The sequence below is a fragment of the Festucalex cinctus genome, chromosome 12 (genome assembly GCF_051991245.1).
Source record: "Festucalex cinctus isolate MCC-2025b chromosome 12, RoL_Fcin_1.0, whole genome shotgun sequence".
Lineage (NCBI taxonomy): Eukaryota > Metazoa > Chordata > Actinopteri > Syngnathiformes > Syngnathidae > Festucalex > Festucalex cinctus.
This window is the reverse complement of record NC_135422.1, coordinates 14,010,007-14,024,171: the sequence shown is the minus strand read 5'-3', so window position 1 is coordinate 14,024,171 and position 14,165 is coordinate 14,010,007. Positions and strand designations below refer to the sequence as shown.

Here is a 14,165-nt window from a genome sequence, read left to right as displayed (position 1 = left end):
TGGTGGTTTGAGGGTGACAGTTACTTGTATTAGGTGATGATTGCTTGAGGAAGGTGTTGTCTTAAGTTGATCATAATTTGAGGGAGGCGTTTATTTGTCTTAGGTTTCTGCGCTAATTCTTCCTGCCTGGGAACATCGGTCGTATAACATAAAGTGACATTATTATTAGACGAAGGTCGTTTCCAAAGACTTTGCATGGTAGTCCTCACTATTTCCGTATCAAATATGGATTCAATATTTGAGCAGCATCACTCCGAGGTTTGCTTTCCCCACTTGAGCTTTCACGTGAGCCAACCGGCTGTCAGTTCTCCCGATTCATCGCGGCTTGAATCCCTCGGCCGGACGGAACCTTGAGCTTATTCCGTCGCTTTTGCTAGGCGGGGTCAGGAGCTGCATTAATCCTGATGTTGCAAGCATTCGGAGGAGGAGGAAGAAGAAGAAGACGCTCTTTGTGTTGCCTTATAAGTAAGGCTAATGGTGCTCAATGCAACTTTTGGAATGTTGAGTTTTGTGCATCGAAGATACAATTGTGTTTTTACCTTTGTTCTCTGGCGCTGCAAATGCTGGATTTGAAGACCAAAACGGAGCACTGTAGTACACATTGTACAAAATACATGGGACATGATAAGGTCTGTGTGTATCTGGTTTGTTTTGGATCAGGACTGTATAGGCGAGATATTGTTTTGGGTCAGGATATCTAGATCAGGACTTTTTGGATCAGGTTTGTGTTTATCTGGTCTGTTTCGATCAGGTTTGTCTAGTTCAGGTCTGAGTGTATTCAGTCTGTTTGGTTCAGGTCTGTGTGTATCAGCTCTGTTTGGATCAGACCTGTGTCTCTCAGGTGTATTTGGATGAGGCTGGATCAGAACCATCAGGATTAGAATTTTCTGGATAGGACTGTGTGGGTCAGGTCTCTTTCGAGTTCTGCGGTGTTCAACGGATGCCCTTTGGAAATCGGAACGAGCACTATGGAATCATTTAGCCGTCTAATTGGTGCAAGATAACGACTCATTTCTTTATCAGCGGACCCTGCAGCCGTTACAGATGGCAAGGGGACCAGGCGTGGGGCGGCTCCCAGTGGACCTCCTAGTAAGTTAGTGTAAACCCTGCAAGAAGTTGGCGCCAATACCCAATGCTGTGACGTGTAAGTTTACAATTTTCATAAGGTTACATCACAAATAAACTCTTGTTTTCATTGCAGTAGTGGTGGGTACATTTGAGCAGCTATCGTTCCTGGTCTAAAAAAAAAACTATCAACCTTCTTTCTGGTGTCTGGCTTCATTCCCAGGCTACAGCAGGGCTCCTTGAATACAGATGACACAATTATGATTGAAGTCTTAGGGGGATGGCATTAATATGTCCAGAGACTCTGGGAAAGTATTGACTGCTGTGACATCTATTTAACACTCTCACCCTTAATACAAGAAGGATTCAAGGGTTTATTATTCTTTTAATAACAAACGCCCCACGAGGGCAGGGATTCTCTAACTGTGGTCCATCCTCTTGATTCTGCCTCCAAAGCCGGGAACTTGCCGCATTGCGTTTGCCCCATTCCTTGTCAGTACACTCAGAACAGCAACTTCACACCCTTTTTTTTTCTTTTTTTTTTACCCTCCCACCTCTGATATTTACCAGTTTACATTCATCTCCCCCAATTCCATTGTCGACCTTTAACACAGAACAGCAACCACACACCTTTGTTCCGGCTTTCCGCTATTCCGTCTTTTCCAATCTTCTGTTTCACACGAGTGCCGTTTGTCTCTGAAATGACTGCCAAAGCCAGAAAATTACTGGTTCACATTCGTCCCTCCCATTCCATGCCAGTACCTTTCACTCGGAACAGTGACATCAGCTTCGCAAACTCTACCACCAATTCTATCTTGCTGCTATTCCTTTTCGCACAGACACTATCGCACCTCTGATAGGACGAAGACGTTACCCCCAAAATACTACTGGATCGCCTCTGTAGCCCTTTTTCTTAGCAGTACTTTCACACAGAACAGCATTGCCGCACCCCAGTTGCAGTTTTCTGCTTTTGCCTTTCACCCCTCATACTACCTCCAAAGCCTGATAGATAATCTAGATTTTCTCCCCCGTATTGATGGAGAATATTTCTACAAAGAATGCGTATAGCCTGAGATTTAAATGAGTCCACTAATATACAAAAGTTGCTTTTTATAACCTTCATGAGGGTGTCGAATTTTGACATCCCCGGAAAAGACGCCGCAGTTTTAATGAAGTCAGCGGCGTGTACATGCTTGAGTAGTCCCGACAGCCGTTTGAATTAAATCTAGCCATCCGTGATTCCAGAGTGATTCCCAAGTGATTCCTGCGCGGTGCCGCGGCAACCGGATGGCCTTTGAGTCGTGACATTTGCGCCACGCATGTTGGAGTGTGGCATCGCCGCCATCTTTGAGCCTTAATGCCTGTCAGAGTGACAGAAAAGGCTGGAGGGCGGCACGTATGGAATGAGGTGCCGGGACTGGAAGAACTTGGGGGGGAACTTTGAAAGCTGCAGGGTTCTATCCACCCCTAGTGAACTTTTCTAAAACATTTAAGCGACTTGAAGCTATTATCAGATGGAGGAATTAAACCTGAGTAACTGAGTAAGGGAGTAACGAGGAGCATACAAGAACAACAAGAATGAGATTCACAATCCCAAGTAGCAGACTCTTAGGAAGCGACAGGAGTGCGTCACCCCACTTTCCGCCGCCGCCCTGGCTGAAGAGTTGCCGCGAGTTGTCGTCTAGTAACTGTTGCTATGGCGACAGCAGCAGTCAGTCAGTCAGCGAGGTGCTGAGGTACATTCAAATGAAAGGAGACAGGAGTGGAAAAGAGGAAGTTGCCGACGAGTGATATTATGCTCGTCTCTTCTAGTACCACCACTGAGCAGGGAGGGGCCACAGGGGGGCAGTAAGTGGGGGGGGGGGGGGGGTGGGCGGGGGGCAACCAACCTTTCCATACTGGATCTCATTATGTGGCTGTCACCGATGACCTTCTCAAAGCTTCCCCAAATGCAAAGCAGGTGTGTGATTCTGACATCTTTGTGCACATAAAATGGCAGCAATGTTATCTATGGCCTTCATGCAAACATGATGCTGCGAGCACGTACGTACGCCAGTGCTAGCGTTAGCCTCGAGCAAGGCTAGTTTGTCTGGCAGAAAGGAGGAGAGGAATGGGCCTCGGTCCTGACAGCCAAGGGCGTAGTCATCATTTCAGAAGTTGCTCAGGAGTAAGACAACTTTTGTGAGCAAACAATTATCCTTTCACGTTTAACTGCTCAACATAGTGGCAAAAAAGCTAAGCAACCAAACTGGCAGACGCTAGTTGAGGTAAAACACAATGATAGTGAAGTATTGAATAGCCAGATAGATACCATGAATTTATTCATTTATTTGATTTTATTTTTAATTGACTTTATTGACAGCTTGGCACACACAGTTATCAGTGAGTGTTTTATGCTAGGATTCCTGCATGGCGTTGAGAGGCTAGCAAAGAGCTGACTTCACTGTTAGCATCGAGCATTCAGAGTATATTATTTTAATATTGGGAACTGGGACTAACAGATGTTAGGTTTACATTTCGCATCAATTTGTTTCCCTCGATGGGCTTGTTGTTGATGGCTCTGATAACATGATGCAGACGAACCTTTGCGTAGCACCCAGACTTTATGGTACAACTATCGGTCGTACACGGTGGAATTTTCTCCATAGTTACAGAAAACAAGGTGAAAATGCTGCAGAGAAATCAATGTATTCAAGTTAGGAGACATTAGTGAATGGCAACGTAAGATGGCCGCCAGTCGTATTGACAGTGTACGTTGTATGTACCTATGTAGTTGGTCACAAGTCACACAGCACATGATGTAGGTCTTCTTCTTCTAATTCATGTACATCATTACGTGGGTGCCACCCAGTGTTCAAAGTAAGACACCACAGTTGAAAAAAGTTGCCTCAGAAGAAATTGACAAACTTTTGTTGCTTTTAAGTGGTTCAAGGTATTAGGCATTAATTATTTTCGGGTTAGTTAGTTAGTTAGTTAGTTAGTTAGTTGCTCTATAATATATATGATTTTTCCAAATTCCACAGAAGCTTAAATCAATGCATGTTCATTTGCACTGTTCTATTCATCTTTTTTCTTTTTAAATAATTTATCCAGCCTTCAGGAATTATTTATCATAGCTATATCAAGAATGTTATTGATTTTGAAAGCCAAATCGTAAATTATCGTACATTCCTCTCCTCTTCCTCTTCCTCTCGGTTCTTTTGCTTCAACGTTTGCCTTCATATGTCCTTCACTCATTCGATTCTCACTTTCCTCCTCCCCTCATCTTCACCTCCTCGTCCTCGGCAGCCATGCTGCTGGCCGACGGTAAGTTCCCATCACGCATCATGCAAAATCTCATCTGCCAAAACAAGCTAACGTAGAATGTAGAGATTGCTACTAATGTTGTTTTTTTGTGCAAAATGCTGCTAAAATTGCCACGAGGGCGGCTGGAGTGATGAACGCCAAGCCAAAGGGATACATGAATTTTAAACAAAACTTGGCCATGCACACTCTGTAATTGATTTATGTGTGTGCGTGTTGAAAAAAAAAATGCAAAGATCAAGTCAGAAAATCTGATTATTGGCAAAATGAAGTAACTAAATTGCCACGAGAGCAGGCTGTAGTGATGAACGCAAAGCTCAAGTGATGCTGGATGATCATGAATTTTAAACAAGACGCGACCGTGCACGCTGTCTAATTGATTTATATGCATGTGTGTATGTGTATGTGTGCGCGTGCGTGCAGAGAGGAGCACTCGGCTGTGATCTTTAATGGTGCTGTTGTTAATATTTGATGCCGAGAGGCGTGTTGTCAGCAAAGAGCGGCATGATGACAAGGTGCCTGGGCAGGCGGCTCGGTCACACGCAGTGCATCCTGGGAACCTCTCACACACAGGCGCCGTCCGTGCTCCCTTTCTTTTGTGAGCCCGTGAGCCGCCTCCACATCCACACATTCACGCTTTGGCGCCTCAGCACCACCGCAAGGCTTTTTTTTTTTTTTTTTCATATACATTTTGGCACTAAGGAAGATTCCGGGGAAAATACTTCTAAGTGATAGACCAATGTTTTTATTGTTTTTATTTTTTATTGTTATTTTTTTTTATTTATGTATTTTTTTTCTTAAGACCGATACCAATTTTAACAGATATTTCAAGCCGATATTCATTTGCCGTACAATAGAAAATATTAGCGTCAAAATTAAAAAATTAAAAATAAATAAAAATAATAATTTTAAGCATATAAAGAATTGACAGTTTTATTTAAAAATTCTAACAAAATTTGCAGGGAGCTTCCATGGTCATCAGCATGTGTTAAGCCAGGGGTGGACAAAGTATGGCCCGGGGGCCACATACGGCCCACTGCATTCTTTATTTAACCCAGCCCACCAAGCATTTTCAGTATCAAGACCCCTGTCATATTTAGTCCCTAAAATTGGTTAATAAGAATGGTGTTTATACCTTTTTTATTTTTTCATTGAATTAAATAGTTATTGAATTTCTTGTAAATAATAAAATGTGCAAAATATTACTAGATTTTTGTATTTATTTTATTAAATATTAAGTTAATTATATGAATTAAAATGGGTTTTTAATTAAATAAAATTATTTAAAATATATTTATATATAAACACATTAAAATAATTGTATCTTGATTTCTTAATTATAAATTTACATGCAGATTTTTTTTTTATACCTCATCGCCAAATGAACTGAGCCATGTGTTCCTTTTTGAAAATCAAATGTGGCCCTTGAGATCAAAAGTTTGCCCGCCGCTGTGTTAAGCTAAATTCAAAACTAAGCAAGTAAATAGTTAAATAACATTTTCTACTGTAAATAAAGTTTCAACATAATTACTTAATTGTCTTTTTTTTTTTTTCTTTTAAATAAAACGTGTAGGGGGTTCCCAGTGTCAGCATCATTTATTTTATTTTTTTTAATAAAGTGGAAATTTAAATAAATCCATAAACGTAAAGTTCCCTGTATCTCACTGAGTGACAAACGCACGCGAATGTAACTAATTTGGGGGTTTTGTCAGGGTTCGTTAAAGGTTTTAGAAGAACTTTGCAGATAGTGAAAAATTGTTTGAATATGTTCGAAATGTCTTTGCGACAAGTAAAAACTGTCTGTGAGCATCTTACAAATCCTGATGAAAACCCCAAATTTCGCTACGTTAGCAAGCATTCACTGCTCAGTGAGATACCAACTTTACCGGCCTTCGGATTTCGTATATGTTTTATTTTTTGTTGATTGTTTTTAAATCGTGCTCATTTCCTAGTGATCGTTTTATTTAAACTTGCTGGTCAAAAAAAACAAAAAAACAAAAAAAAAAAACAGTTTTCCATAATATATTCCCTTGACATTTCTCAATCTCTATTTGTGCAGACGTTCCAGACAGGAAGTTGACGTCGGACGAGGAGGAAGCCAAGCGCATCGCCGAAATGGGCAAGCCAGTTCTGGGCGAGCACGCCAAGATGGAGGTCATCATCGAGGAATCCTACGAGTTTAAGGTGAGAAAGGAATGCGTCTTAGTTGGCATCTTGACTTACAAGTGAGCGTCAGGGACACCAGATGGCAGCAGCAAACTTAGCAAGGATAACTTGCAAATGATTTTGAGTTTCGAGCTTGGTCATGGAACACATTCAATCTCATAAGTCAAGGTAACATTGTAGCTACTGTAGTCTGCTTCTGCTTTGAAGTAGCAAGTTTAAGGCGAGAGGCTGCCACCATGTGGTCATTTCGATTGATTTCTGTTATGACAGAACACGGTGGACAAGCTGATCAAGAAGACCAACCTGGCTCTGGTGGTGGGCACCAATTCGTGGAGAGAACAGTTCATGGAGGCGATCACCGTCAGTGCAGGTACTCCAAGTCATATTTAGGCATGTGAGAGGTCATATATTCAACCAAAGCGTGCTTCAAAATGTAAAAACAAAAGTATGTTGTATGTAGGTTGGTGTACCGGGGGATGTTCCTAATGTTTTGACCCCTTTATATTTGTAATGATCCCTGAACGTTCTAATATTTGCAAAATGTTTGAACTACGAAATGTAAAAGGTTTTATTCATTTTTTTTAACTTACAATTTCAAAATATCACTGTCTGTAATTTGTGATTTTGCATTTTTTAATGTTTTAAATAGGTGTTAGGTAGTATATAGTATATACCGTTCATATTTTCAAAGTATTTTTTTATTTGTTTGAAATATTTATTGTAAGTTTTTTAATGTTATATATTGTTTATATCATTTTAAAATATTTAAAATGCTTTTAAAATATTTTATGTACTTTAAAATTTTATTTTAAATATATATTTAATTTACATAAATATATATATATATATATATATATATATATATATATATATATATATATATATATATATATATATATATATATATATATATATATAATATGTCTATAATTTCTGGGCTTTTATCTTTTAAATATGTTCTAAATGGTTTTCTAGTAATAATTATTATTTGATTAAATATAAGTTCATGACTATTTTTAAATTGTGTTTTACATTTTTAAATAATTTTTATGTCTTTTTTTTTTTTTAATTATTTACTTATTTTTGTAATTTGTAGATTTTATGTTGTAAATAGTTTTGGTTATTTTAACATCTGTTCTGATATTTAAATTTCATTTCAAAGTATCGCGATCTGTAATTTGTGATTTTGCATTTTTAATGTTTTAAGTAAGTATTAAGTAGTATATACAGTTCATATTTTAAAAGTATTTTTTATTTGTTTTAAATATTTATTGTACATTTTTTAATGTGTTATGTATTGTTTATATCATTTTAAGATATTTAAAATCCTTTTAAAGTATTTTATGTACTTAAAATTTAATTTCAAATATATATTTAATTTATATGAATATTTATATCTATATATTTATGTCTGTAATTTCTGGGCTTTTATCTTTTAAATATCTTCTAAATGGTTTTCTAGTAATAATTATTATTTTTTTCAATATAAGTTCATGACTGTTTTTAAATTCGGTTTTACATTTTTAAAATCATTTTTATATATGTTTTTAATTATTTACTTATTTTTGTAATATGTAGATTTTATGTTGTCAATAGTTTTGGTTATTTTAACATCTATTTTGGATTTTTTTAAATAACCTTTTAAGATTTTAGATGAATATATATATTTTTATAAACATTGGCACTGTGATAATCATAGTATCTGTAATTAATTTTACATATTCTATTACATTTGAAATGGATACTTGACTCATTGAGCCATTTTCAGCAGTAAAAAGTTAATATTTTGTCTATATTTAATGTGGTAACTTCATTATTTTTATGTGCAATTAATACCTTTAAAAAGTAATTTTTCTACTTGCTGTCTAATGATGATGACATCACCTGTGCTGAGGAAGTAGGTAACGACCAATCAGGGCTCAGTTTACTGACCAAACAAATCAAGTGAGCCATGATTGGCCATGACCAACTTCCTGAGCACAGGTGATGTCATCATCAGTCGACAGCAAGTAGAACCATGACTTTTTAAAGTTATTAATTATACATGAAAAATAATGAAGTTATCAAATTCATCCTGGACAAAATATTAACTTTTCACTGCTGAAAAATTTTCTGAGTCAAGTATCCCTTTAAAGATTTTTTTGCTCATTTAAAATATTTTATTTCCTTTTTAAATGTAATCTTTTTTCTTTTTTTTTTTAACAACTCTTGCATTGCACCTTGTGCAGGTGCAGCAAACATTTTTAGTCCAACAGGGAAATGATAACTATTCTTATGCATCAAAACATCTCATCTCCGCTTTAAATTGTATGCATTAGAATTTGAGAGAAGAAAATCCACATTTGTCCCTCCCGCTGTCGGACAGCAGAACGCTCGCAGGGGGGGAAGCGAGAATTCATTCATCAGATGATGCATAGAGGCGGCAGTGGCGGCGGCGGCGGATCGTCACTCCCGCCATGAAATATTCAATCCAGCGGCGCTCTGCGTGATTTTTTTTTTTTTTCTTTTTCTTTCTACGGGCTGGAGAACGCACGCAGCTCTGACACTTTGAATAAGCACTCAGCTTCCTCGCTCGGCTTCTTGCACCTGAGGACGTCCTGAGGTGACACTTTTCGCACGGAGTGAGGCGGGGCAAAAGTTTTGGGACGCCGCTAACTTTACTGAGATGTATCTGATATTGATATTACCAATCTTACCTTCCTTTTTTCTCTTCTCACCCTTTCCTCGCCGCGCCCGCGTCAAGACGAGGACGAGGACGACGCGGGCGAGGAGCGTCTGCCGTCGTGCTTCGACTACGTCATGCACTTCCTGACCGTCTTCTGGAAGGTTTTGTTCGCCTGCGTGCCGCCCACCGACTACCTGAACGGCTGGGCGTGCTTCGTGGTGTCCATCGTCATCATCGGGCTGCTGACCGCCGTCATCGGCGACCTGGCGTCGCACTTCGGCTGCACCATCGGCCTCAAGGACTCGGTCACCGCCGTCGTCTTTGTGGCGCTTGGGACCTCCGTGCCGGGTTAGGATTCGTGCCCAACGATATATTTGATCTATCTGCATGTCTACCTGTCTACACTCTTAAAAACAGTTGGGTCAAAATAATCCAATATATGTCAAAAAAGTGGCAAAATCAACTTTTTGAGTTATTCATTTATCCCCAAAAAAGTAGGTCGTTTTGTGAGTTATGAATTTGACACAACTTTTTGGATGCAACGAATAACACAAAAAAGTTGCTAGGTTTTTGACCCAATAGGATTATTTTTGACCATACTGGTTTTCTCATCTTTGTCTTTGTTTGTCAAATCTGTGTATATGTCCGCCTTGTTTGGGTATAAAACAAATAAACAAAAATAACACAATATGGGTGAAAAAAGGACTAAGTCAACATTTTGATTTATTCATTGAACCCGAAAAGTTGGGTCCAAATGAGTAAACCCACAAAACAACCCCAAACAATTTGTTTATTATGTGAGTTATTCATTTGACCCAATATTTTGGGTTAAATGAATAACCCATGAAGTTGTTTTCATCCCTTTTTGACCTATGTTGGAACAAATTTTTTACCCAACTATTTTTCCTCAGCTTTCTGTCTATTTGGCTGTCTAGTTGGAACAAAAATATTAAATAAACCAATATTGGTCAAAAAGGGACAACCCAGCATTTTGAGTTATTCATTTAAGCTAATTGGGTCCAAATGAGTTAAAAAAAAAAAAAAAAAAAAAAGTTATTATATGAGTTATTCATTTGACCCAATGTTTTGGGTTAAATTAATAACCCAAAAGGTTGTTTTTGCTCCCTTTTTTTTTTTTTTTTTTAACCCATATTTGAATGTTTTTACCCAACTGTTATTCCTCAGCTTTCTGCCCATTTGGCTGTTGAGTTGGAACAAAAATAGCCCAATATTGGTCAAAAAGGGACAACCCAACTTTTTTTAGTCATTCATTTTAGCACAAGAAATTGGGCCCAAATGAGTAAACCAGCAAAAAAAAAAAAAAAAAAAAAAGTTGAGTTATTCATTTGACCCAACGTTTTGGGTGAAATGTATAACCCATAAAGTTGTTTTGCTCCCCAACTGTTTTCCCTCAGCCTTCTGTCTATTTGGCTGTCTAGTTGGAAAAAAATAAATAAATAAAATAACCCAACGTTGGTCAAAAAGGGACAACCCAATGTTTTGAGGTTTTTCATTTAGCCCAAGAAGTTGGTTACAAATTAGTAAACCCACAAAAATTATATTGGATTTTTGTTTTAACCCTACTCCCCCCCCCCCCCCCCCCCCCAGCTGTCTGTCTGTCTGTCATCTGTCTGTCCAGTTGGGTCAAAAATAACCCAATATGGGTGGGAAAAAAAAAAAAAAAAAAAAAAAAAAAAAGTTGGGTCATAACCCACAAAACAACAAAAAAATCTGTCTGTCTGTCCAGTTGGGTCAAAAATAACCCAATATGGGTGAAAAAAAGTCAAAATTTTAACCCAAAATTGGGTACATAATGAATAAAGCCACAAAACAACAAAAAACTAGTGTCTATCTATCTATCTATCTATCTATCTATCTATCTATCTATCTCCATCCATCCATCCATCCATCTTATAACAAATGGTCCTTGTGCATCCACAGACACGTTCGCCAGCAAGGTGGCGGCGGTGCAGGACACGTACGCCGACGCCTCCATCGGCAACGTGACGGGCAGCAACGCCGTCAACGTGTTCCTGGGCATCGGGCTGGCCTGGTCGGTGGCGGCCATCCACTGGCACAACAAGGGCAAGCCCTTCGTGGTGGAGGCCGGCTCGCTGGCCTTCTCCATCACGCTCTTCACCATCTTCGCCTTCCTGGCCGTCACGGCGCTGCTGTACCGGCGGCGGGCGCACATCGGCGGCGAGCTGGGCGGGCCCCGCGGCCACAGACTGGCCACGTCGGGCTTCTTCTTCAGCCTGTGGTTCCTCTACATCCTCTTCTCCAGCCTGGAGGCCTACTGTCATATAGAAGGCTTTTAGATAAACGGGGACTTCTTGCAGGGAGACCAGGAGAGGCACGGCACGACTTCCAACGTCCCCAACCTTGTCTCTCCCGCCACTCTCCCCCAACTCAAGCCCTTCCGCTGGGGCTTACACGGAAAGCGGTGCTGCCCGCCCTGCGCGGACCTCCAGAGGATTGCCCGGAAGATGCCAAGGAACGAGGTCCAGCATTCCACTGGAAGGAGACGACTGCAGTCTTACACAACTGGAGTCTATTTTTCTCAACAACCTGACCAGAAGCGACGTCATTTTTTTTTTTTTTTTTTAAAGAAAAGTATTTTGGCGATTAAAACAACAAAAACAGATACAGGATGGAGTCAAGTCAGTGTTTATTTTTATTTATTTATCGCGCTGCAGGAATCACACAACCACAGACAGTTATTGAACGTGACTTCCACACTATATCTCTATGAAAATATGATATATTTCCTTATTTTCTGTATATTTTCAGTATTTAAGTGCGCTCACGCCAGGTACGGGGGATCCGACTACATCCTGGAACGATGTCTTGACATTTTTGAGAGTCACGTACCTATTTTAGTCATGAATGAAAACATATCTCACTGCTCACAAATTTTCAATCAAAACTAAGAAGAAGAATAAAAGAAGTGTTGTGGCAGAGATACGGTGGATACATTCAAGAGGTATTTTTCTACTTTTTTCCTTCCATTGCACTTTGCTGTAGACTTCTATGTATGGAGCACTTTGCAAGCAAGAACAGTTGATGTGAAACTGGCCCCCCCTTTTGGGGGGAGAAAATATGAGAAGCTGCATTCTTTTTTCTGCCACTTGAGGGCAGCGAACGAGCTGGAAAAAAAAAAGATCGTCAGTGATATTTTCCTTTTCAACATCATTTCATTTACATTTGGGGAAAATAACTATTTTAACAAAATTGTTTATAAAAAAAAAAACCGTTTATTTTATTTTCTTATATAAAACGAATACCATTCTTTATGTATTTATTTATTTTCATTTTATTTTTAATTTAAAAAAGTGTGGAAAGTAACATCACTACTATAATAAAACCACCACTTAGCCAGTAGCTTACCATTAATTTGATCTCATTTTGTTATCAGTAATTTACCATTAATTTAATAAAAATTCAATGTTTTATTTTATTTTTTAAAAGTCTGGAAAGTAACAGCACTACTGTAATAACATCTTACACCACTACTGTAACACCACTACATATCTAATACCTTACCATTTAATTTCTTGTTATGAAAAATGTAGACCATGTCACTACTGTAATAATACTACTTTATCTAGTACCTCCTCATTTTGATTCCCTGTTTCTACAAAGCACTACTGACTGTTCACAGTTTTTCTCGGTTGCTTTGGTGCATTTCTCAGATCAGAAGTGACTGATCAGTGTAATACACTGTACAGTGGAACCCCCAAAGTCCAACACTGGAAAAAATAAAATTATTTTTATTACAATAAAGTCAAATGTCGTTCCAGGTTCCAGCTTCTCATATGACGTCCACAAAATATTTCTTAACTCTCCAGATGTTTTTAAGTGACATTTTAAATGTCAAATGTTGTATAATAAAAGTAAAACTACTCAACTTTTGTTGGTTCTGGGTAATATGGCCTTAAAATAATAGTCAAGATCCTTTTAATCAAAATCCAAAACCCCATTTTAATTGACTTGCTCTCCCTTCACTTGTAAAAACAAATTAAATGCCGATGAAGCCATTATTTATCACATATTACTTTTGTTATTTTATTTATAAAACAAATTATTTTTAATAAATCCACAGAAATGCCAATGAAAAAGCAAAACATAAATCCAGACTTTCAAGTTTCCACTGTAGACGCGTTACAATACAAGTGCAGTGACACTGCTTGTCCAGCAGAGGCAGTGTCTTTTGTTTCTTCTTCTCTTCCTTTTACAACTGGAAAAGCTACTGTACATACATGAAACAAAATGGAACATTTCAAGCACTTATTGAGCCACATTTGACCTTTTTCCGTTATTTGTTTCTCTTTCTATGTCACTGAAACCGACAATGTTGACGTTTTTCTCTGCCTTGACTTATTTATTTGTGTTTTTAAATCTGTGCCAGGATATGTGGTGGAGTAAAGAAAACAAAAAAAAAGAAGCTAAAAATCAGTCACGTGACTTTGTAGGGACCTCGCTGGACTTTGTGAGTGTTTCACTTTCATGGTCTTTTGTAAAACGGACATTGTTTGGGGTCGGGGGTAAAAAATTTAAAATTTTCCCGGTCCCGGGCCTGCCATGAGATGTCAAATTTCAAAGGAAAAAATGGGGAAAAAAATATGAATTTTCCAAAGTGTTTTTTGAGATTCTAACTGTGTTTTCTTTTGTTCTCTACTGTGGAATAAAATCAGCTTTCTGGTTCACAAGAAACACACACATTTTTGTTATTGTTGTTTGTATTTCCTCCCCCCCATTATTTTCATCACTGAGGTCACCAGAGGGCCTATTTTGTAAAAGTGACATTTTAAAAATTGGTCTATAATGCCATAATTTGGCTAATTTGCATAATGCCGGAGGTAGGTTAGGCTAAGATCCGTCAAATTGAAATTACAACCAAATCTCTATAAATTTGTGAATTTGTGTTAGTTACTGTTTGAAGACTCAAAATATGTATTTAAAAAAA

The 14,165-nt window shown here is 38.3% G+C and overlaps 1 protein-coding gene across 6 annotated transcripts in view; it reads left to right on the top strand.

The window, feature by feature from the left end:
* The window catches only part of slc8a3 (solute carrier family 8 member 3), a 50,898-nt gene extending 36,980 nt beyond the window's left edge, over window positions 1-13,918 (top strand). For 4 of the 6 annotated variants that reach the window (XM_077538470.1, XM_077538468.1, XM_077538469.1 and 1 more), the window contains 4 exons: window positions 6,428-6,552; window positions 6,805-6,904; window positions 9,278-9,547; window positions 11,141-13,918. In XM_077538470.1, coding sequence (XP_077394596.1) covers window positions 6,428-6,552; window positions 6,805-6,904; window positions 9,278-9,547; window positions 11,141-11,517 — 872 coding nt within the window. In that variant the 3' untranslated portion in view covers window positions 11,518-13,918. Of the gene's footprint in view, window positions 1-4,340; window positions 4,372-4,777; window positions 4,967-6,427; window positions 6,553-6,804; window positions 6,905-9,277; window positions 9,548-11,140 lie in introns of those variants that run through there. The other 2 variants (XM_077538473.1, XM_077538472.1) reach the window with 2 other exon arrangements.
* Window positions 13,919-14,165: the final 247 nt, after the last annotated feature.